Raw genomic sequence first — 23,319 nt, 5'->3', positions numbered from 1 at the left:
AGTTTTTTTTCTTTTTTCATTTTAGTTCAAACAAACGTTTGGTTTTTAAAAATCTCTCAGGTGTGTTTGAATAAACAAAGAAAAAAAAGTAATACAAATGTACCGTGCCTTTTAAATATATTATTGAAATACATTACTTACCAAATTTTGTGTTTGATGTTACATTTAACATCTTTAAAATTCTAAAACAGTATTAAAACGTTTGTATTAAGCAATTGCACTGTTCTAAGGGCTAACACTTTATGGTCTGATGAACGGGAAGATTGCTACGCAAACAAAACATTCACATGGCAACCTTCATCGTTGAATGCATCGTTTTACAATGTGCACTATATCTTGCTGTTGATACATCGGAAATGCTCCTGCAGCAGGATCCCAACAATGATTCAGCTGGTGTTCAACTGATTTTCGAACGCGTCAAACTCCCGTCCAGACAAACAACAGCAGCAACACCTCAAATGTCAGCCACCTGCTTTGATAGCACCATGCGCTGTCTGGTCGCAAGAACGTATATGCTGTTGTATGAGTGCTTCGGTGGTTTTGTTTCCTCGTTTTTTTTATTCAGGGTTGGTTCTTTCTCGTTGTTATTGCTCTCTTTCATTCTCAGTCTCCTGCCCATAGTAAGTGTGCTTCTCTACCATTCGTCAGCAAACGGGACTGGCACACAATTATGTTCGTAGGCCATGCCATAGAACATCTATTTGGAGCTTGTTGGACTAGTATGTACAAAAAGCCAAATGCACGGGTCTCTTTCACGTCGTGAAGCGTTACCCTTCTGACCACCAGTACACTTATGTCGTCGCTGTTGTTGCACCAATCCTCCCATACGTCAGTTCTTTCATTGGATCGTGTTGCTTTTCACTTTGCTCATCAAATGGCAGTTGTCGTTCGATTGACGAGTGTTGGAATTTCAATTAAAAATCAAACTCTTATCACTTAGCCTTTCAATCACGTATCAATTGTCTTTTCTCGGGTGCCCTACTGGCATGCAAATGCTTACGCGGCTGCTAGGCTGACATTCGATACTTTCGGCGTCAACGAGGTATTGTACGAAATGTACCGAGAGAATGGTGTGATTCGTGCAGGTGCCTCGCAGAAAATTCCATATCGTTGATTTGGATGTCACAGAAAGAGTGAAACGTTTAGGTCAAGTGTTAGTATCTTGAACTGGCCAGGTAATTAGAAATACATCAACACCAACAACAGCAAACACTGACACTATCCATGCTGTCAACAAACGAATAAAGCTGTAATATTATCGTGAGTCGGCCGGTCTCATGGTACAGTCGTCAACTCGTACGACTTAACAACATGCCCGTCATGGGTTCAAGCCCCAAATAGACCGTGCCGCCATACGTAGGACTGACTATCCTACTATGGGGGGAAATCAATAAGTCACTTAAAGCCAACCCCACAAGTGGGTTGGCAGGCCTTGACCGGCATCGGTTGTTGAGCCAAAGAAGAAGAAGAAGAAGAAGAGTATCGTGAGTCAATTTGAGCTAAATTGCTAAAGTATATTAATGCTATACAGTTTGTCTGGATCTTTTTATATACTATAATGAATCACAGTAATAGCCCATATCTAAAATATACAGTACACAGCCTTCTTCTTCTATTTAACGATTAATAAGCACTCATGCAGGGCTATACAGGCTTTCGAAGCTTATTATTAAGTATCGCAGCTAGATAGTCGGTTCTTGTTACAGTGTACAGGGGGTCAAATTTTAGCAATTTATCAGCTATCGTTTTACAATTAGTTTGTAAGTTTCCTCTCGTTAAGCCTGTACGCCTACGAGTTATTAAATAAATGAACAAATGAACAATGTGCGCTCTGTTTTGCTGTTGATACACTTGCTGTTGAACCTAACATGATTTTTTTCAGTTCACTTTCACAGGGTAGCTATTTTCCCACTGTTATTTACATAATTTTCGAACACTGGTTGCCGCGTGTAAAGTTTTGTAAATATGTTTTATCCAACACTGAAACAATTCGCAAAAAAAACACTCATCCACGGAAACTGATCGAAAAATTACCGACAAAATTGAGCAACGCAAGAGTAAATTTAGTATACGGTATTATTTTACCGTTGTTTCTTCTCCCGAAAGAATGCTCGCTATTCATAGGTTTGACAGTGTAAACTATCGTTGATGTAGAAACAAGTTGTTTCGTTTCGTTGAAAGAGGCTCCTGTTTATATCGAACAATTATTACAATAGACCAGTTGTTTTTAAAGAATAATCCACATGTGTTTAAAACAGCATAAAAATGTATCAAACAACTTCACTTTTTTACTTGATTTTACACATTGAACGTGAAAAAACTTGATGTTTTTTTTTTAAGCTATTTCAATCTATTTACCAACACCACACACCTGAAACTGAAACGGTCCCGCGCGAAAGGCCTGACGAACCTGTCCTGTCTGCTAACACCGGGACGCAAGCTTTTGAAAGAAACAGTTTAGCGTATTTTGTACGAACGCGAGGCAGCCTTGGTTACGCACATGGCTCCTGTCATCGTGATTGTGGCGATAAGACTGACAGCTCGTAGCAATCGACGCTAGTAGCTGAGGCATATTCTCACGGTTGTCACAGAAATGCTTGAACGCGGGAGCGTTCAGCCGATCCGTCTGTTTATGGAAGGAAGCATCGCGTGAAAAAACCTAAAGGGTGCTCATGACCGAATGAGGTCGAGTCCTGAGCCGAGCTCGTTGGTCGTGCAGAGCGACTGGCTCGTTTTGATGGTGATAGTCGTTCCCAGGATGTTCGTATGCGCATGCTTCTCCACACAGATAGATGAATTTTACGTCACTCAACAGGACATTGTGGCAGGAATGGACTTAGTTGATGAGTGCCTGAGATCTCGTCAACATTTTGTCAAGCTACGGCCGGAAAGCAAGAGAAAAACATGGAGAGAAAGAGAGAGAGAGAGCTAATGAGAGAAGAGAAATATTTCACAATCCATGGTTGAGGCAGCATGGATGCGGTAACGTGCATGCCCCATGGCTGCCGCTACCAAGCTTCGTGATGTCTACATTCTGTCCGGCTCGAGAATATATTTTAAATAATTCAATGTGAAAGTTTTCAATTTGCACTGGGTCGATGGAGAGTCCGAGGAGCGAAGTGTAGGGATCAGAAGGCATACCAAAACACCACCACCATGCTTCGAATACTCGCCATTATATGGTATTTTGGTCGTTCGGTGCTTATGTAGGCCGCGCTGCAAGATGAAGCTTGCAGACAGTATTGGGAGCACGAGGAACGTAATGATGATGCTGTATCGCGTTGATTAAGAAGAAATATTTCATCCAGATGATATGATTTGTTTGGCTGTGGAGATGATGGGATCTAGCATTAACAATTAGCGTTAAGGCCAGCAGTAGTTAGTACGGGAGACCTAATTAAACTTGTTCAAAAGTTTGCTTACCGAAAGCAATGACATTTTTTCATCATTTTTTGCAAAGAAACGCATGAGGAAAAGTTTTGCGACGGAAAAATGCGATTGATTTTGTTAGGTTTCAATTTAGAAACGCTTTAAAAATTCATCCGAAGTACAGTCTCCATACTAAAGGAGAGCGAAGCATGGAGGTGGAAAGAAAGAGGAGGGGGGATTTGCACATCAAAAGTAGATAATTCTCTGAATGATTAAAAATGTATAGCACATTCATTTTGCTTTTGATCCACTTTTACGCACAATAAAGCAAGGAAAGAAAAAAGTTGCTTTCGATAATGTTGCCTTGCAAAGGTAATTGAAGCACCAGGCGCCTCCATGATGCATCATAATAGTTCGATCGATTCGAGATGTGCATCCAAAACATTTGAAGGCCTGGGCATATGAAACAGCGCTAGAAAACTGTTATTCCAAAAACAATACCAAAAGAAACGGGCTAGTTTACACTCTCTGATGAGTGGGAATTCATTTGCGCTGAGTTCCTGGTGCTGGCTGGCACCCATGCGGGTAACGAAGTGGACCCGACTAACCAAAATCACCTGTATGGTAACCACCATCACGACTTCGGGCGCATCCTGCATGCAGGAGAAGGCCGATGACTCTCAGTGATCGCGCGCTAGGCATACCGTAAGCACCATCCTAGCCTGTGTGTAACACGCTCCAAACGTCGGTTCGCGAAAAGAATCGACCTCGGCACACGCAATATTCGGCCCGACCATACATGGAACACGTTGCGTGCAGAAAGTGTATTGGCTTCATTTTTTGTCGGTGTAGGTGTGATATATATGTGTGAGTGTGTGTGTGTGAGTGTTTTTTTTTCACCCAGTTGAAGAGCCGCTGTTTTGCGTTGCACTTGTGCTGTCCCTTTCGTGGCTCGAATTGTTTCATTCGCAAAAGGAATAACAAAACCCTACGTGAAATCATCCACACCGTACGCGCGAAACTGAAGTGATGTCGGTTGGCTGAAACTTAGATTGGTGGTTTTGGAATGTGAATTTTGTTTCCGATCCAATTGAAACCGCCTGTGTGTGAGTTTTTTTGTTTTTTGTTTCTTTTTCATTCATTTATGTGCTACGCGACCGTTTCCTGTGTGATGATGATTTTGACGCATTTTTTATGCTGTCGGTATGAAAGTTTCAAAGTGAAGATTTGTTCCTACAGCATGCAGCATCGCCTGTGATATCGCCGGTGATGAGCCTTACATACGTTTGAGTAAGAGAAGAAGAATTACGCTCTATGAGCGCTGTGGATGTTGTAATGTGTTTGAAAAGTAGGTTGATTGTGCATACTTCTGCTAGTGCAGTCATCATAGTTGTGGTTGTAATGGTGGTTAGGAAACCTGAAATCATCGCTTGATTTTCCACTATTTGGTTTCGGATCTACACAGTTGCCAATAGGAAAGGAAATTCCGTTGGTATTAACCCATTTGTAAGCAGCACTCGTGAATTTGTGAAGTTTATGTGCGTGTCTGTGTGTAGTTGTTCAATGTGTTTTTGTGAACGTACCGGTAGGAAAAATGAAAATGACCGAATGCCAACCAATGCTGTTCCGTTGGAATAATTGGAACTGTAGAAAAAATGCTATCCCGCTAAGTTGGACTAAGTTTTTGCAATGTTTCAGTGTATTTCACAAGCTGCGAAGAAGATAGAGTTGCGTAGTTGAGGTTAAGGTTTATGCACCAGAGATATCGCTGAAAGAAATTCTGGGAAAAGCACACATAGTGACACATTGTTGTCGCAGCGGGCAGCAGTATTAGGAATGTTGCATGCGATTGTCATCCACGCGGGCGTACACCAGAGTTTCAATGATCCCTAGTCAAGTCAACGTGTTGCTGCTATGTCGAGAATTGTTCAGCGTCGTATAACGCTTAAAGGCATAGGACTGGAAACGGATACAAAAAATCTAAACGAAACAATTGCTCACAGCCGGTTTCAAAAGAGAATAGCTAGGAGTATGGTGGATGTGGGAAAGGGAAGGAGGTGACTTTGTAGAACGGTAAGGTAATAACAGTTTTCCAATCTTGTCTATGAGTGTGCATTACCGTTGTAACCGTTGTAACCCGTAGGTAAAGATGGTGACATGGTGTTTCGCATTGGTTATGAACTATAAAAAAGCCCTGTTATTCTGTATACCATCGCGATAGGTCATAATAGTATCCATAAAAACAAAACCAAAAATCAACAAGGTAAAATTGCAATGGTACGAGTTTTCTCATATACATTCATGCTACGCGAATAGAAAAACGTCGCGTACATCGCTGATGGACTTAACCCTGCGGTGCTCAATTAGCTAAAGAACAATGGGGTTTGGTACGCGCAATGATTGAAGAGAGCATTCCAGTCTCCACAGCAACTGACCCGCCCAAGCTGGGCTTAGCTTGCGAAAAGGATTTACAATTTTCAAGTGGCTTGGTTTCGGTGCATTTTTACAAAAGCACAAAAAACACACTTCACTTCAATCTACCGAGACCAACGCCATGTGGCTTTTTTTTGGTTAAAAAATCATGTTGACTGTGAAAAACGAACACTTTCACAGTCATTTCTACCAGGGTGAGCTGAATTTATTCTTAGAAATTCAAGCCAGCTTATCATAGCTGACTGTTGGTGACGAAATTCGTCAACTACGCTACTATGGCAATGGCAAGTTCATCAGACCAGCCCTCTTTTGGTCGGGTTGGCTTTCAAGGAGTAGCAGCACTTGTGGAATCGTTTGAGCATGTCCGAAACTTCCAACATGCATGTACATCTCCCAGTGCGTATGCTCCACCAGCCATGATGTCATTTCTTCGAAGTTGAAAAGCTCACAATCTCGGCAATTCAACAAGCACGTAGCACCTGAATTCTCGTTCACTTCTCTACAGTCGGTTACGTGGAATTGTTCAAACACTAATCGAGATGGATGTTTATGTTGTTCAAAGATGACGATTCTGATGATGATGATGATACCGATGTGGGCGATTATTTTTGATAAGATTGGAAATGGTGGCAGTAACGCTTACAATGGAACATTGTGAAATGTGTACGTAGAAGGAAGTAGGTAGCATTGGAAATGGGAGCATTCTGTATATGTTGGTGCCGGCATCTTTTCCCAATGATGGTAAATGCAATGTGACAGTTAATGTGATCTAGCCCTTTTGGTGGTGTGACTGCCGTGTTTTTACTGCTCATACCGTGCTCATACAAAAGGTGCCTCAGGTTTATTGAATAGTACTAACGTTTTACATCACTGCATTAAACGCATAGCCCTCTTCTATGTTTACGTTTGGATGTAAAAACCAACCGCATCTTTCTGAATTGATGATTTCGACGAAGAAGTCGTCATTCGCTCGGTACCGGCAGATTTTGATTGTGATGTGTTTGAAATTTTATTTGCGAAATTCGCTCATCCGGACGTTTTTCTCTCGTTTCGATTGGGGTCAAGGAAGAAGTTGCTAGAGAATAACATTAAGAATACCTGACTTGGCTCGTAATTTATACCTGTCCATCATCCACAAATGGCACATCATGCTCAACCCAATCAAAAATTGTCATTCCAGGAAGCAGCATCGCTCAACTCTTCGGTGGAAGGCAGGAAGCTATTGAAGTGCCTTGCTTCGTAGGATGTATCGCATATCGGTGTTCCGGTTTATAGAGCTGTATTTAATATTGAACCATCCATTTCCTTCGAGAAAATGGTTGAGAGGAGACTGAGTGGCCAATGACGTATATCAATGGGGAAGGTTGAAGAAGGAATCTAGGAAAGGAATAAGCGCCTAATAGTTGTAACCGAAACGAGAAATACGCTACAACATTCTATTTCCATGCAATATCAGTAACACATTATTCTTCAATTACTTTGCACCTATTGGAACGAAGCTTCTAATATACCTAGTTCAATTAATTTGCGCACTGGATGGAACATTAAAATTTGTATTGAATATTAATTACAGCTTATGCAGAACATGAAATAATTTGATAGACAAACAAACTCGGAATTACTTTTTATCCACTTTGTAATACTGTACATTGTGCAGACGTAAGATGCATCACATTGCTGAAACCAAACAGAAGCTCCAGTTGGGTGTATTCGGTATAATTTCTTGTTTCATCCTACCATCGACAAAGTTTGTTTCCTCCGTTTATAGGCAGCTCCAGCCGTATCTATGTCAGGCTGAGAGTTTAAAAAAATACGAAGAACGCGTCAATATTGGTGTTGGTGAACAAATCGTAAATTGATTTTCTTTATTTAAAGCTAACAAACGCACCTCCTGCCTTCATACTTCATCTGGATACGTCGTGCAATATCCAGAAAACAGAATTAGGCAAGCGTTGCAGATGAGGTGAAATGTTCTGGGAAAATATTTCTTCGAGCATTAAACGCAAGCATTACGCTTTCCGCATGAACTTCGTTCAATTGAGCGCGCGCGCGAGTGTGCGAGTGCTTTAAATGTTTGCCAGGCGTACGATGGGAGCAGAGTCGAGTGGCATAAATTTAACTCCCATTCTCGGTGTTTTCCCAGAAGTGGCGTATGTTTTTCTTCTACATTCACCTGCCCCCGGATTCTATGTTTCTGGTCTTTGGGAACTGTGCCGAGATGCCGATGGCACTGGTGCTTGTTGCCTGTTGGTGGTGTGTGGTGAAGGCAAAACACCTCCTCTTCTGACGCCGTCGTGGGGTGCTTTTTTATGTAGATTCTACAAACAGTTGGCAATGACACTGTACCTATGCTTGTCTACTGTCAGGTCCAAGGCGGAGACATATAGAGCGTGGAAAGAATAATAGCTCTCTAGCAGGGTACACCACTGGTGCTCTATCTATATTGCAGAACACTGAAGGTGTAATCTTGGGCGATGGGGAAATGGCGATACAAAGCAAGGGAAAGATAGAGAAAGCGAGAGAACCAAACGAGAGACAGAAAAAACGATTTCCTGTCACCTTTGATTATGCAATGTTTGAAGAAAATTAAAAAGCAACAGAATCTTTGCTACGCTTTCCGTCCGCTGGGTTCCGTGTTGACGGTTACAAGTGGAGTGCTTCTTGAGCCTACGTGAGATGCTTTTCTCAATCGGGAGATGCACGCTGTCTTGGCATGGATTGGTTAGGTAGGTGCCGAGACATGGCAACACATGACTATCGCACCTAAACAGTGCCGGGCACTTCAGATGTCATCAGTTTCATTTGCGAGACAGCAAAAAAAAGATATACAGCCGGTGTTTTTGGCAGGGGGAAAAATATACTTCAACTTTCTGCTATCTTCAGAATCATGACATTTTTACCGTATTCTGCGTATTTCATCAGGTGCAAAAGATTTGATGGCAATTCTGTGTCCCGTGGGAGTTTTACGGAATGATATTATCGCGTGCATTTTATGTACCTTATGGAAAATTGCGTTATTCGCAACGTTAAGTGCGAAGGACAGGAGGTTTTGTTAACGAAACCTTTACGGCTCTCCGTGTGCTATCAATGATGTTCGCTGCACGTCTTAATGAATTTTTTCATTCCTTTCAATTCTCATGTACGGCATTTTAAATCTTTCTGCGTTTGAGCGTTTGCATTTGACTTCAGTGTTGAAAAAGCAGTAGTATTTTTATTCAAAAGAATTTAGCACCCTTTTCATCACAGCACGGGGAAAATCATTGTTATTTGAACGAAAGCTGGAAATCAACACTAACTTAAAAATCATTTGCATAAAATCTGCACAAAAGGCAACGGCAACAGTCCTCAGGCTAGTGAAAAGCTCAAGGTGGCGAAAATCGTCTTGATTCACAAGCGTCCACCCTCCTAGTATAGTACAAGACAGGCGCATGGAATCATTCGTTCGTTCCGTATTCAAGCTTGGGGAAATAAGAAAATAAAGCAAATATGCCGAGAACGTATCTCACCAATTACCTTTTGCGGCATCCGTTTTTTACCCAGGGAAGGCAATCATACCCATCGGCCAATCCCGTCTGGTTAGCTCTCTGGTTCTTGGTCTCCGGTGGCTCGATGCGGAGATCCCGAACCCAAACGTCATCATTCTGCGTCACCCGCACAGTCACCGCCTACTCCTGTGTGATGTTGCTCCCGCGTCTCAGTGCGCCTGCTCCAGTAGGGCTTCTAGTACCGTGGAATGTGTCAAACAAAACAGAACCAGCGGCAGTGGCAGAAGAATGACCTTTTTGCGTAAAATTTTCACCGAAAGCAACCACCACCCCCTACCTTTCGGTCGGCCTTGTTTTTGGGCGAAGACATGCCTTTTGTACACACGGATCTGCCGGGAGCTTGTTGTCCTTTAGAATCACACGGGTTTTCATCCAGCTAATGTGAGCCTCGCTCCCAAATACACTTTGGTCCGTCATGCCTGGGCGGTGAAAAGCTACCAGGTACACCGCTACTCCTTTCACTGGCAGCGCTCGTCTTGCCTTCTAAGAACAGGCGTTGGCTTTTGATTTGTCCTCAAGAGCCTCTTCCATCTTCCGTTTGCGTGATTACTGCTCCTGTCTAGAGGCTCCGTTTGTTATTGTCCTTCCTGTTTGCTCTTGTTGTGTTAGAACGGACAAAAACGGTACCTTCAAGTGTGGTACAGTGCTTATTGATGGAATTTAGACTACAAGAACGAACAAGGCAAGCGTCCGCGTGAGTAGCAAACGTCAGCATTCAAGGGATTAAGGATGCGTATTTTTATTCTATATTCGTGGAGAGAGTCGGGAGGCACAGGGTCTGTTGTCCCTTTTTTTAGAGTAAACCAGCATCTTGAACGCATCCATCCGTACCAACATGAAGGCCCGCTTGGCTGGTGTCATTGGAATGAAGTAAAAATGCTCAAACATAAACCAGCTCCCCTCACGTCGGGAGCAATTCCCTGACGGGGAAGTAGAAAGATAAACGTTAGTAACTGTATTATTTATCGCTTTTTCCTCAGAAATGCGCGCGCGTTTAAGAAGAACACTGCAGAGCGTGTTGTGTATAAAAAAAAACGGCTACCGATTCACAGCGAGAATGTGCACAACCACCGTGTAGCACACAACTAAGCCACAAAGAAACGCAGCGTCGTACTCAGAGCAGAAAGGTGGAAAGGATGTTCTTAAAGCACAAAACTTCCATCGTTTCCGACCCCGATGAACGATAGAGGCTTTGGAGGTTAAATTGAAACTCCAAAGCTACTGGTCCCTACGGGCAACGGCGTGAACGCCAACCAAGCAGAGATGGAAATCCAAACCAAGCATTCGCATTTATGTCGTGGAGCATGTCAATGTATATGAGTATGTGTTTGTTCGTATCTGTGTGTGTCTTACAAGCAGTGAGAGAATGAAGAACCCTCAGATTTTCCTCCAAGACGTGCTGAAGAAGAGAATGAAACTCTGTACAGCGTATCCCAAAGATCACACGCCAGCGAGAGAAAAGCAAATATGGTAAAGGTAGCAGGGTGTTTTGGGAATTATGCGGTATGTCATTCGTTGTATTGCGGCCTATTGTGGAGGAAAATGTGTTCTGTTGTGGGGAAAATTAAACACCGAAATGGGCGTAATAACGTGGCAATTATGTTAAAATGATTTACCATCGATTGTAGGATCTGGTGTCGTTGATGAATGCAACGTGCGAGGCGTATAATTTATCAAGGATGGTTTGATAATTTGACATCTAATCAGTTCGACACATGTTTTTCTTTAAATAACTAGCATGAAAAAAGAGTTGATCATGATTATTTGCAATGCTTTCATCATCGCAACAATATAAAATTGAATGAATGAGAATGTTGTATCGCATACGAAACAAAGGTGATGCTATTTAAGTTAATCTTTTGTTGAGATTTTTATGGACACCGACTTCTTTCACTACGAAGTTTGTTTGGTTCGTAGACTAGGTTCGATACCTATCCAATGTTTCTTCTATTCACTACCTTTGGTAAAACACAAAAATAAGCTTTTTCAAACGATAGTCACTGTCAAGATGGCTAAAACAAACTGTTAATAAACTATAGCACATGATACCAGATAAAGTTGTTTGAAATTAAGATTAAGGTAAACAACAATGACATATTAAGAGCAATAAAACCGCACGAGCATTGTAGCAATTGTAGCTGAAAAGAGAGCAGCATTGAAAAACACCTCACATGAAAGCATTCCATTAAAATGATAACATAATTCCGGGTCTCCTATGAACGGGTGATGCAATTTGCATCAAGTTAAGTGCTTTCCATGGTGAGCATAAACCATTCAGGTGTGAATCTGATAGGAAAAAGCATAATCCGCAACCATAATCCGATTGCAAAACCAGAAACCAGCGATACATTCCATCGAATCGTACATTTGCTGGAGAATTGGCGATTAGCAAAACGAGGGTTCTCAGAAAATCGATCAGAGAAGGACCGTTCCAAGGTACACACTTCTCGGTGGAACGAAATTCAGGAAAACAAAAAGCAAAAACCGCCGTCCTTGTACACTTGGCAAGACGATGGTGCAGTGTTGGGTAAATTCATCAATACCTGCAAATCGGTTACTATCCTACCCGTTAAGTAGAGGTGTCTTCGTGAATGGGGAATGGATGCGTATTGACATGTGGATCTGATTGGCTCAGTGACGAGTGTGAGCTACAAGGTATGCCATACAAAGCTAATCGTACTTTAGCACGGTTCAGTTTGGGGCTGATGCTGAAACTCGACTGATGCTTGAAGGAAATCCCTGTCTTGACGTATAAGCAGCGTATATGATATTAGTATTTCACGAGAAAACATTGTCGGGCTGAGCCTTTCCGCCTTACCGCAAGAAGCCGCAATTGTAGCAACGAGCATGATAAAGAAGAACATGAAGCTGGTTGTGTGGCTGTTGCTGTTGTTGCATGTATCCGTGAGCGATTGCGGAAGAAGCTGTTTACGAAAACATTTTGCTTTACCGATAATCCGGATTATCTTTATTGAAATTTATCGTTATTTGTGCATGACATAATTTCCTCGCTCAGTTTGTGCTTGACGCGCTTACCATGGTTTGTGAGATTTCTTACCGCTGATCAGTAGTTGCGGTTTGGATCGATATCGAATGAAAAGGGCAAGATTGCCTTGAAGCATTGGGGAAGATGGTTCGGAAGCTTGTAAAACCTTTGCTTTGTACCGTTTGTTTTCTCAAACCAGCCGCCTGGTTCCACTCTTTCATCCGTTTGCACAATGTTTTTGCAGATTGAAGGATTTGCTAGTGTTTTAATATTCCATAAGGCGACTCGAGCAATCGATCAAGAGTTGTTGCTCGCAGATTCAATTCATCTCTTGCGTCAGTTAAGATGCAGATATTGATGTATGTTTCTGTTACCAGCGGAGCTAACGACGTACTACATATTAAAGCTTAAATCGACTGCAATTTCAGAACTTGATATCTGGAGCTGGAGGTAAAGATCAATTTGTTTCGGGTACATATTTTATGGCGAAAGACAAGACACAATATGAGAATGTTCAGTATAACGGTGTTACTAACGTGCAATCAGAACTTGAATGAAGGTTGCAAAATCCGCTGCATGGTACATAAATCAATTTAAGAACAATAAACTAGATTACTTGTCCTGCATGTGTATGAAGCGCGCGTTGAGGGACTTCCTCCGGTGACCATTGACCAGTCGTAAGACTATTCATTATTTGTCCACTCATCCGTGAGTAATCACGCTCATAAAGCAAATATATCTTCTCATTCATGAAAGATAAATTTGGTTCACGGTTGCATAGTTACAGTTCATTTCCTGAATGCCTCGGTGGGTCGGTATCGGTGGTTTGTATGGGCGGGTGTAACAATGAGAGCTAACATCTTCAAGAGACATTCCCAAGGAAATTTGCGCTTAACGCTATGCACGGTGTAGGTTTGCTTAGTGAATGGGAAACAATGCTGTCGTGCTGTTCCACCTTTTGCTGTCTTGGAACGCTGAAAATGCGCTTCAATGGTTACTGGCTCTAGCATTGAATCGTAAGCTCCTGGTTGGTAGGAAGAGGGTTTTTTTCTGTCTTGTATAGCCTGCAAAGTCACCATAGGTATCCCTTAGGAAAAATTCAACCAAAACTAGCAATTTTACTCACCCGCAAATCTTGTACCGTTATGGTGGCACGACACTAGAGAACCGTACTTTATGTAACTCGTATACCCTGTCCGCATGGAGGAGAGTTCTGATCACAACGAACACAGCCTTAGAAGTCAACGGAGCCGCTTTGAATGGTCTGAGATGAAAACCATTCAGTCGTATAATCTGCACAGCTATGAAATGGACAAATGTGGTACATAGCTAGTGGGCTAGTTAAATTGTAAATGGTACGTGGCCATTCGGTGCAGATGAATGCATGCGCCACGTCTAGTCGGCATTGGTTGTGTTTCGTTTGGTATAGGCGTCTTTTAGCGCAGGATTTATGAACCTAACACAACCTCAAAAAAAAAAACAGACAAAAAATGGGTTGACAACAAATGGCGATGGTCATAAAGACTGGTAATGTAAGAATTTCAACGATAGCCATTTGGTCAGCTTGTTGTGTTCTGGTCGTATGTCTTAACCTTAAACGAGGGATACCTGGTGAAGTTGTGTGGCGCTTAAACTGAATTTAAAACTGTTTCCTGTGCGTTTGCAGATATTTATTGGTCAGCTCATGATTTTGCAGCGTTAAATCATACACGATTAAATTTAGGTTGTAGTGTGAAAGGTGGTGTATGTCATTATATTAGTCAAGCAATAAACAGTATATCTAACCTACAATGTGTATTTTTCGCCCAGACTTATTAAGCAACATTTGTTGGCATTCGGTAATCAAACAGTAATTGAAAACCGGGCACGAGATATTAACGTTTAGCAAAGAACAGCATTAACAATAATGGAATGTGTGTTTCAGTTACCAAAAAGATGTATTGACAGTGTTAACTTTTTTTCTTCTTGAATGTACAAATATATTTTTAGCCGTTACATTATAGCCAGAAAAGCAATAGCAATGTTAAGTGCGAGTGATCTTTAAAAAAAGTGTGTTAAAATCTGCTCCATAAAAAGAGTGCTTGGTTACAAACGTGATCGTCAATCGGTGTGGCAATTGCTATTGACATGAAAAAAAGTCAAATTGAGCGTGTGTTAAACCAAGGAAAGCTCTATTTCTTTTGACGGCGTGTCAGATCACAACGGTTCGTTTTGATGAAGCGGCAAGAATTGTAAACGATGCGAGGAATATCATATACTAAGTGGCACCATACTGCAAGATGTGTTTGTTGCACTTCTGCTGTTTCTATTCGAGCGACGGTGCAACGAACGACTCATAGGAGATACAGTGTCGGTGCGTGAAATTCGAGTGTAATTAGTGATTTAACACGAAAAAGGCTGCTTCTGTCTTACAGCGTGATCTAAAACATAAAAAAGAATGTCATGTATGACTGGAAACCCGTAGTGGTATCAAACTTCGCTAAGCTGCCACGTACCCAGCACTCACGAGCGAGTATGTGCGATGCTGTGAAAGTGATTCCATCATGACTAGTGGTGTTCTCCCGTACGGTGTACAGTATTGTTGGGACATTTTCCGAACGAACAGCGGCCTGTGAAACCGTGTTACTGGTACTGGTTTCGTATTGCTTGTGGGAGTATGTATCTGGAAATTGCACTTACCTCGTATGTCTGCATAGCGCAACCGGGATAGAAAATAAAATAGAAGACCGCCGCGTATCATGCGGCAGAGCATTCGCATGGTCGAGGTCGCCACGGGCATCCTTTCATCCTAAGTGACGCATTAATACGACCGAGGCAAACGAAACAGAAGACATCGAGCGTGCAGCAAAGGATGCAAATAAATGAAAAGATGAATAATAAATGAGACAACACCACGCGGAGCATGAATGGCCGCGTAATGGTGGTAGTGCAGCGAACAATTCATTGCTCACGGCGGCTGCTGCTGCTATTTGACGGAAAATGAAGCACAAAATATTGAAAATGGTTGCACGATGCAAAGATGGCTGTAATGGCGTAAAAGAGCAAAATATGCTAGCTAGATATGTGGCTAAAAAACGGTTATTGTTTGCAGTCGCATATGAAAACGTGCTAAATTGTAGTGAAAGGTGAAAAGTGAGTGAATCAAAAAAGCACCATCTATTGCAATGTAGTGCTCGTGTCTGTGTCAGGGTTTTAGTGAACGTAAAGCAAGCAGATGTGCTTCGAACCCACAGAGCATCGTAAATCAGTGTGTATATCTTGTTTCGTATTGTTTCTTTAACCGATTGTGTGCCATATCTGAAAGGCCATCCTGCCAGGAATATATTGGCTATGCTTAGTGTGTGATGTAAAGATGGTGATGTTACTAGCAACAGAGTGCACTTTTCATCAATATTTCCCGCAGTCGTGTAACGACGCAATGGATGTCTACACTGGCACGCATTTATGAATTGGCGGACTATTGGTATTCAAGGTGGAATCACCAATTGAAAGTGCAGTCTGTAGACGAGCTGCTAATGTGATCAAAAAGAGTTAAAAGTTCATGAGTTTGTGATCAGTGCATGAGTAAGAAGTGAAAAAAGTTGGCCAAAGTAACCGCCGATTGAATCGTGTGTTCCGCATCGGTATTGTGTGAAGCTGTTATTAGGTTTTGTTTGTTCCGTTCGTCGATGGCAGTGCGCGATTGAGCAACATAATAATAAAAGTGTAGTGTCTTTGTTGAATCGTTGTCGACCGTTACGCAATAGTTATTGTTAGCGAGATTTGGCTCAAATTCTGAATCTAGCGCATAAGTCAAAATCGTTCGTTATAGCTCCTTAGTATCCCAAATTGTCCTTATCCCATCATTTCCTTGAACCTAGCGTTAATTACATAGAAGTAGAATAAGGCAACAATACATTAAATAACAACAATTCAATCGTTACTCGAGTCAATGGCTGCATGAAACGATACCCTAAAGGATCTATTTAGAAAAGATCCCACTCTTTCCTGAGACTGATATCCGAAAAACAGGAATAGCAGGTTACACACTCGATACGGTACACTTGCGAAGGTCGTTCAGGCACCTTTCACAGGTAACATATGTATGAGCATGAAGCTAAAAGTATGATTTATTCTCTTGTATATTTTCATGAATCCCTGGCAACATGTGTTTTGCTTGCATCTTCTTCTTAAATCATTATATTTTTTTCTTTCTCTCTTTCTCTCCATTCATTCCTCATGAATATTGCGTACCCTTGTAAAGGCTAATATTGAAGCATAAACTACAATCATCTGCAATTATTATCCAACTTTCTTTCGAAGAGAGTTGGCAAAAACGGCAATCACGCCCGTAAAAGCTTCGCAATATTAGTCTACATTGCAATATTCAAAATTCTTGACAAACCGTCCCTTCATCTAAACCGAAAAGAGAGAGAGAAAAAAGTGTACATAAATTCCTCGATCGGAAATGGGGCTGTTGGTGGTCAATTCGACCGCGGCCTTACTGTTGGCAATTATTGCCACACTTTTCCTTCTGGCTGAGGTGCCGCAGATTGTGGTAGCATCACGTAAGTACTTGCATTTCATTTATAGAATAGCTCAATTACTCAGCAGCAGAGTAAAATTCTCTAGAGATGATATAAAAAGAGAAGACAAATCCGCCTTGATAATCGTTGTAGATAAAAAAAACGGCATTTGTAGCGAAACGACGCAAATATTGATGACTTTTAGAATGATGGAGGATATTTTATTTTGTTTCTGGAAATCAAAATCAAATTGAAGAAGTAAAATTGCCTTAAAAATCAACTTACCTATTAGCTCTCGTATATCGACACGTTTCACTTATTTATTCACAAACACTCGCGTTCAGCAAAGGCATTTGTCTATAATGTGCTACTTCGCCCGGGTCCATCTTTTGCCACGAGTGCAACAGCCATTTTAATTGGATATATATCATTGGAACTCATATTTTACCAAATGTCGCTTCAACGTTGCGCACATCGCAATCGTCGCGTTTACGCTGTGCAGTGGCTGCATGGTCGGAAAATGCACGAGTAAAAAACAATCCCCGAAAGAGTGCTTGTTATGGTGGCGGATGGAAAGAAAACATATATTAAATTATTTATCCGGATAAATGGCGGAATCAAACCGAAATGCATGATAGTTGTGGAGCGTTTCCCTTTTTATTTTTTTCGTGTGCATTTTATTATACTGCGGCAGCAGTTTTCTGCTTGTTTTGAAACGCAAAAAAGATAAATTAACACACAAAAAAGCTGGTAACAGCTGCACGCGGCTATCGACCGAATTTGTGTGCATTTGATGCATGTGTTCCGAACGATTCATATTTATATGGGTATCGCCGTAACGTCACTTATATCCGGTGCCACCGGTACCGAACATCGAAATGGAGGATAAATATAAGACGGACAAGGACAACAAACTCACACATACATACTTCACACACGAAATAACAACTTGGTAGCATTGGTCGCTGCTCGTTCGACAACTGCCAGTTGCAACGATGCTTCGTGTCAGTTCAATTCTATTTCGTCCCATCACAGCATCGATGAAAATTTCATCTATTTGAAAATACTGTTAACGCTTACAAACAATGCATCCAGAAAGGCTGCAGTAACGAAGGGAGGGAGTGTGCACTATTTCGAATCCTACATGATTTCGCTCTCGAGCCTGATTGGTTGTCACTTTGCTTCCATTTTCTATCGCGCCGTGCGAACGGAACAGCGAAAGGTAAGGCGCGAGGATATGGATGCTCGTGATGGATATTATTTATGAATTCCTATTGACAGTAGCTGTTCAAATATTTATGCAAACGGTTAAATCATTGATAGCTTCCGTCTGACGACTGTGGAGAATGGAGTGCAGAACGGCTTCTATAACCATTCGTCCGTGCATGGATGTACTTGTATGTGTGCAATATTCTCTGCCGTTGTAGAGAGTTTGCAAAAAGCGCAGTCAAACATCGGAGCATGTGTGAATGTTGAAAATTGATTTACATAGCATTAGCAATTACAATTAGCAGCGGATGGAATGAATGGGCCGCCAACGCTATCGCCGGGACATACCTCCCCTAGCAGTCCTGAGAGTTTCTCGCTCTTTATCACATCACGTCCTTGAGCTCCACGGGCTCGACAAACGATTGGCTTTGTAGAATAGGAATTATTGGTCTCATTTTCATGCTCTGTCCCGTCTCGCCACAATCCGACCGTCCTTCCGGGTTGGGTTGATTGCGACCGGTTGTATTTGTTCCGCTGTGTTACGTACCGTTCCATGCTGCATTCTATTGCTAGCGGGCAAATGTCACTCGGCGGGCATCCTCGAAAGGAGTAAAATATTGATTAGTTCATTGAGTCAGAAGTTTCTCCTATCTGAACGATCCTGCTGGCTAGTTTTGGTTCTGTTACTCGGACGAAACCCTTATCCGTCAGCCCTAATCAAGATGGGCACGAAGTAATCAATATCCTATTCAACTTTCCGCATTGCCAGTTTCAAAGGGATGTAAAATGAGCCGATGGTGGCGAACATCGGAATGGGCGGATACACAAATATACATCTAGCAGCGGAACACTTTTCAACGGAGAACGATGAACCGTTCTATCATTGCCGTTATTGTAAGCAACTTAAAGGTGCCGAAGCCGAACCTGTGTCGATGGTCTAGCCCAAGTCATGGAGTTATGTTGGCAATGGTGCTATTACCATCTACCAGAAAATGCACTTTCAAGCAGCCGGTGAACAATATGCTAAGTTGAAAAACGTCCTTATGGAGCACAGCGAGGATACTGCTTATAAATAAAGACCTGCCAGGCTATAATTCAAAACAATTACTAAGCTCTCGGAAGAAATTAATAAAAAGTACTGTTTACGATTTCAAATTAACATACAAGCTTGGAGAGCTCATTGGGAGGGGTAGGCTCGCTGTTTAGTTTAGTTTAAAAACAACAACATTCGCATAGGTGGTGAACTTTTTTTTGGAAAATTGTGTTTCATTGTCTTATAAGTTAAGTACATGCTTAATATATTTTTGCAATATTTTTTTTAACTAAAATGAATTAAAAACCTCTTTTAACGAAAACACAGTCAAAATGAACCTATCATGAGAAAGGTACTTCATAAACGTTCATTTTAATAAATTTTTTTTTCTATGTAATGATCCATCCAGATAGTTCTGATCGAACAGTTCATTATCTTTTGCAACAATACGACCTGCAGGATTATTTGGGCTGCAAATTCGTTGGTGCTACAGTGATGTTTAGCTAGCATGTTAGTATAAAAGGTTGTGGCTGGTACTTACTAAATCAACGGATGATTCGGTGCAACGGTGGTGATTGTTTTGGTACAAGCTGTGTTGTTGTGGTCAAATGGTAGTGTTCTTGTTCACGCTATACTATTAAAGCGTCTTATTTTGAAAGAACGCTAGAGTAGTACCGTGCTAGAAGATATCGTAGATTGGAGCTCTCGGAACTGAGAGGCGCAGGCAGAAAGTATTGTATAGTATACCAGTTGCCAGAGCGAGCGCGTGTAATTGTATGAGCACATGCATTTTTACTTTGGGAACCCCGTATTTGAATGGTTTACCTAGAACAGCGCAAGGCATGTACTTTCACGGCATTTGCAAAGCAACGGTCCTGAAGGAATCTTGCGTTTTTTGTATGACCACTGGCTTTGGGTGAAGAATAGTTGTGGTGAATTAAGGGACCGCAGCGCGGCAGTTGAACGGGTTGGCAACCAACAATAGCAATATAGAGCTTACTTTTCATGATGATGAAGTACCTTGACTGTTGACCATAATACAAAAAAGGGACAAGGAATGGGCACATTTTTGTCCACCCGTACCCGAAAGATGAATTGCAAACCAGTTTCATTCTCGCATGTGTTGTTACCCTGTTCGTTCCTTTTTGCAACAACAAGGAAGGAAGTGGAAAATTTCCAAACATCCAACTACACCAACCCATCATAATCATCATGCATATGTTAGCATAACGGACCGTTTCCCGTTGACCCCCGGGAATTCGATCGAGATTGTGCCTGGCAATTACCTAAAGACGGCGACGATGTCGAGGTCGTCGGGAACGATGATGAATAGCAGGAGAGCCGCGCAAAGACATGGAGCCCGCGTTTTGCTACGTAATGTAGGTGGAATTTATTCAACGCTGCAGTGACTGACCCACTGCTTACGGCGGGAACCCGCCTACGGGGAGCAAGCAAAATGAAGAATGGGCTCGCCAGTTTCTTAGTTTATTGCTTGGCTCAGTTTTGAAGGTAAACTAAGCAATAAAATGCCAGTAAGTGAAATATGAAACGGCGGGGCAGTGAAACAAACGTCTTTAAAGCCAGTTCCCGAAGTCGTAAAGTAGTTATGATGAGAGCACTTGAGTTGTGTATCTTTCCGTTTTGAAAGGGTTCAAATTTGTCTGGAAATAATAGTATATCGGCAGCACATGAGTCATTATGTTGGACAAAAATGGCATATTGCAATGAACTTTACTGAATGTATATCGTTTGTGCACAACTACGTCAAACAATTCAAATCAAACAATTGAGATTATATGTATGTAAGATTCAATTCAATGTATGTAAGCCGGTCTCATGGTACAGTCGTCAACTCGTACGACTTAACAACATGCCCGTCATGGGTTCAAGCCCCAAATAGACCGTGCCGCCATACGTAGCACTGACTATCCTGCTATGGGGGGAAATCAATAAGTCACTTAAAGCCAACCCCACAAGTGGGTTGGCAGGCCTTGACCGGCATCGGTTGTTGAGCCAAAGAAGAAGAAGATTCATTCATTTGTCATATTGGTGCCATACGGCTGGAAACAAAAACTGTTGAAAAGAATAAGCTATGAGTAATTTTCCTAAAAAACTAAAAACAACATTTAGCAGCTTTATTTGTTAGTGGAATCGAGTCCAACTGAGATATGTCACATTCGGTTATGCCTCTAGCTTTTTCTTCTTTCTTTACTCTAGATCATATAGATACCTTTACAATTGATGTCTTACGCTCACCGAGGACTTGCATGACGGGCGACTTCATTAGTGAGGCTGCCTTGCTACGAGCACCGGTTGATTGTAGTGGTTTGATTTTTGCTTCACTGTGTGTCAAGATGTACTTTTCAGAATTGATATTTTTTCATCGTCTATCTCCCGTTCTTGTAAAGCTCAGTTCAAGCTGACTAGCCTGACTGTGCACTTTTAGATTTTTGTTAAATGAAAAGAGCAAAACTGAAAAGGGTAAACCAAAAACCAACTGAATATATTTTTATGGAGCTGTTTGCTCCTTCCCTTTCCTGCCACATCGCCTTTTACGAATCTCTTGGAAAAGAAGGATGTTACATGTTATGAAATGCTAGATGTGTATATCTATGTGTCGGAGTAAGCAAACTTTTTTCTTTCTTTTCTAGTCTGTGGTTGGTGTTGCAGAGTTTCCACGAATGTCACTCGTTTATTTATGGTGGCAAAATTTCGTGCGATTTCTGCTTCTTCCCAAAATAGCTTAGATCTACTGATGAAGTTGAACGGCTTTCTTTTGACTTCCCTTCTGTTCGTTTCGCATCGAGCTGTGGGCCAAGTTTATCCACGTGTTGTTACTTTTGCTCTTCCAAACCCCATGCAGTTCTCCCACTTCAGCGAGCAAACTAACGTTGATTTGGTGGGATTTGCTTCCCTCGGTTACGGTTGGTTCCGGCTAGTTGTCGTTTGGCCGGTGACTTTTGCCTTCAACATCCTTGAATTCATCACCGTGGCACCGAGAGAACCTCATCCAACAAGGCTTAGTCGTTAAACGGGGACATAGAATGTCACAACCTGCTAAATTATTTAGGATAGTAACGCGAAGTCGCTAAAGGATAACAGCCTTTGTACTGCAGTGAATTTGTTCGCTCGACCCAAGTCCTGTTTTGTTCTGCGGCTTGATTGTGTATACTACGGAGAGGGTCGCGATGCGCTATGCAAACCACCGAGTCGTTGTATCTTCCTCCTCGAGTGAGCGACGATTACGGTTGTAATAGTGTCACTTCAGAGGTAGAAATGATGACGCCTTTCCAGCACACAGTTCTGCTTGTCAATCTGTGGAAACCTGATACGACAAGCAAAAATGCACACCTTGCACGGTTCAGATATCATGTTCGTATTTCTTTCTTTTTTTTCTACAACCGCTGGTTTATCCCATTCATCCTCTAGTGCTAGTGTAAGTATTTGCGAGGAATGGAGGGACAGATTGTCCTCGAGCATATATTCCGGACATGTGGCAGCGATAGTTACTCAGAGATAAATGTGTGATCTTTGTGAATAAATTAGTATCTTCCTTCAGAGCTCGTGCAGCTTATCGTGTCCGCTACATATGACATTCTTCACATTGTGGAAAACTGTGCGTATGCGAAAAAGTGAAATAAGATGGCAATGCTCGAATGGTAGGGCTCTTATGCGTATGGCATGTTGCTATGCAGTTGCATTTCAACATCATGCAACTACCACTAACATCTACGATATATCCATACTCTATCCGTTGATAAACTGTACCCACATTGAGCAGTACTTTTTTCTGTTGACTTAGGAGGTTGGTGCAGTATTTTTTTGTTGAAAAGTAAGTATGTTTGCATATGCATAAAACCAATGTTTTTATAACCGGCTCGTTGAATGAATAGCTTACCACAGAATTAGTTATTAAATCCTATTGATTTTTTTGCTTTACTTGTGTTATGTGGCAATGTATAGACGAAAGCTTTGGAAAGCTTGTCTCACGCCAATGATGGTATTGGTAATTCAAGAAACCTGAAAAGGCTGATGCGTTCACTAGGTCTTAATGCCAAAGATGAAAAATATTACCGTTGAAAAAGAAAGGAAAAATGTCAAAATTATTTTCTATCTTTATTTTTTAAATCAAAAAATAGGAATTGAAAAAATATCCCGGTAATTACGTGAATTTCTGAATTCAAAAACGCTGCAAGGAGTCTCCCATATACTGAAAATAACTGGTGCGCCAAAGAAGAA

General features: G+C 41.6%; 1 protein-coding gene and 1 long non-coding RNA gene across 20 annotated transcripts in view; one reads left to right on the top strand and one right to left on the bottom strand.

The window, feature by feature from the left end:
* LOC121597081 overlaps positions 1-2,754 on the bottom strand; it is a 39,323-nt gene extending 36,569 nt beyond the window's left edge. The window contains exons 1-2 of one of the 2 annotated variants that reach the window (XR_006005378.1): positions 2,359-2,754; positions 142-1,227 (exon numbers count right to left, since the gene is read on the bottom strand). This is a non-coding gene — a long non-coding RNA (uncharacterized LOC121597081). The remainder of the gene's footprint in view (positions 1-141; positions 1,228-2,358) is intronic. The other variant, XR_006005377.1, reaches the window with a different exon arrangement.
* The window catches only part of LOC121597079 (tyrosine-protein phosphatase Lar), a 235,062-nt gene that overhangs the window by 87,637 nt on the left and 124,106 nt on the right, over positions 1-23,319 (top strand). For 15 of the 18 annotated variants that reach the window (XM_041922582.1, XM_041922581.1, XM_041922583.1 and 12 more), the window contains one exon: positions 16,577-16,880. In XM_041922582.1, the coding sequence (XP_041778516.1) occupies positions 16,781-16,880 (100 nt within the window). In that variant the 5' untranslated portion in view covers positions 16,577-16,780. Of the gene's footprint in view, positions 1-4,058; positions 4,237-14,322; positions 16,407-16,576; positions 16,881-23,319 lie in introns of those variants that run through there. The other 3 variants (XM_041922585.1, XM_041922586.1, XM_041922584.1) reach the window with 3 other exon arrangements.

Source organism: Anopheles merus, chromosome 3R (genome assembly GCF_017562075.2).
Source record: "Anopheles merus strain MAF chromosome 3R, AmerM5.1, whole genome shotgun sequence".
In the NCBI taxonomy this organism is placed as follows: domain Eukaryota; kingdom Metazoa; phylum Arthropoda; class Insecta; order Diptera; family Culicidae; genus Anopheles; species Anopheles merus.
This window is presented reverse-complemented; position numbering and strand designations above follow the sequence as displayed.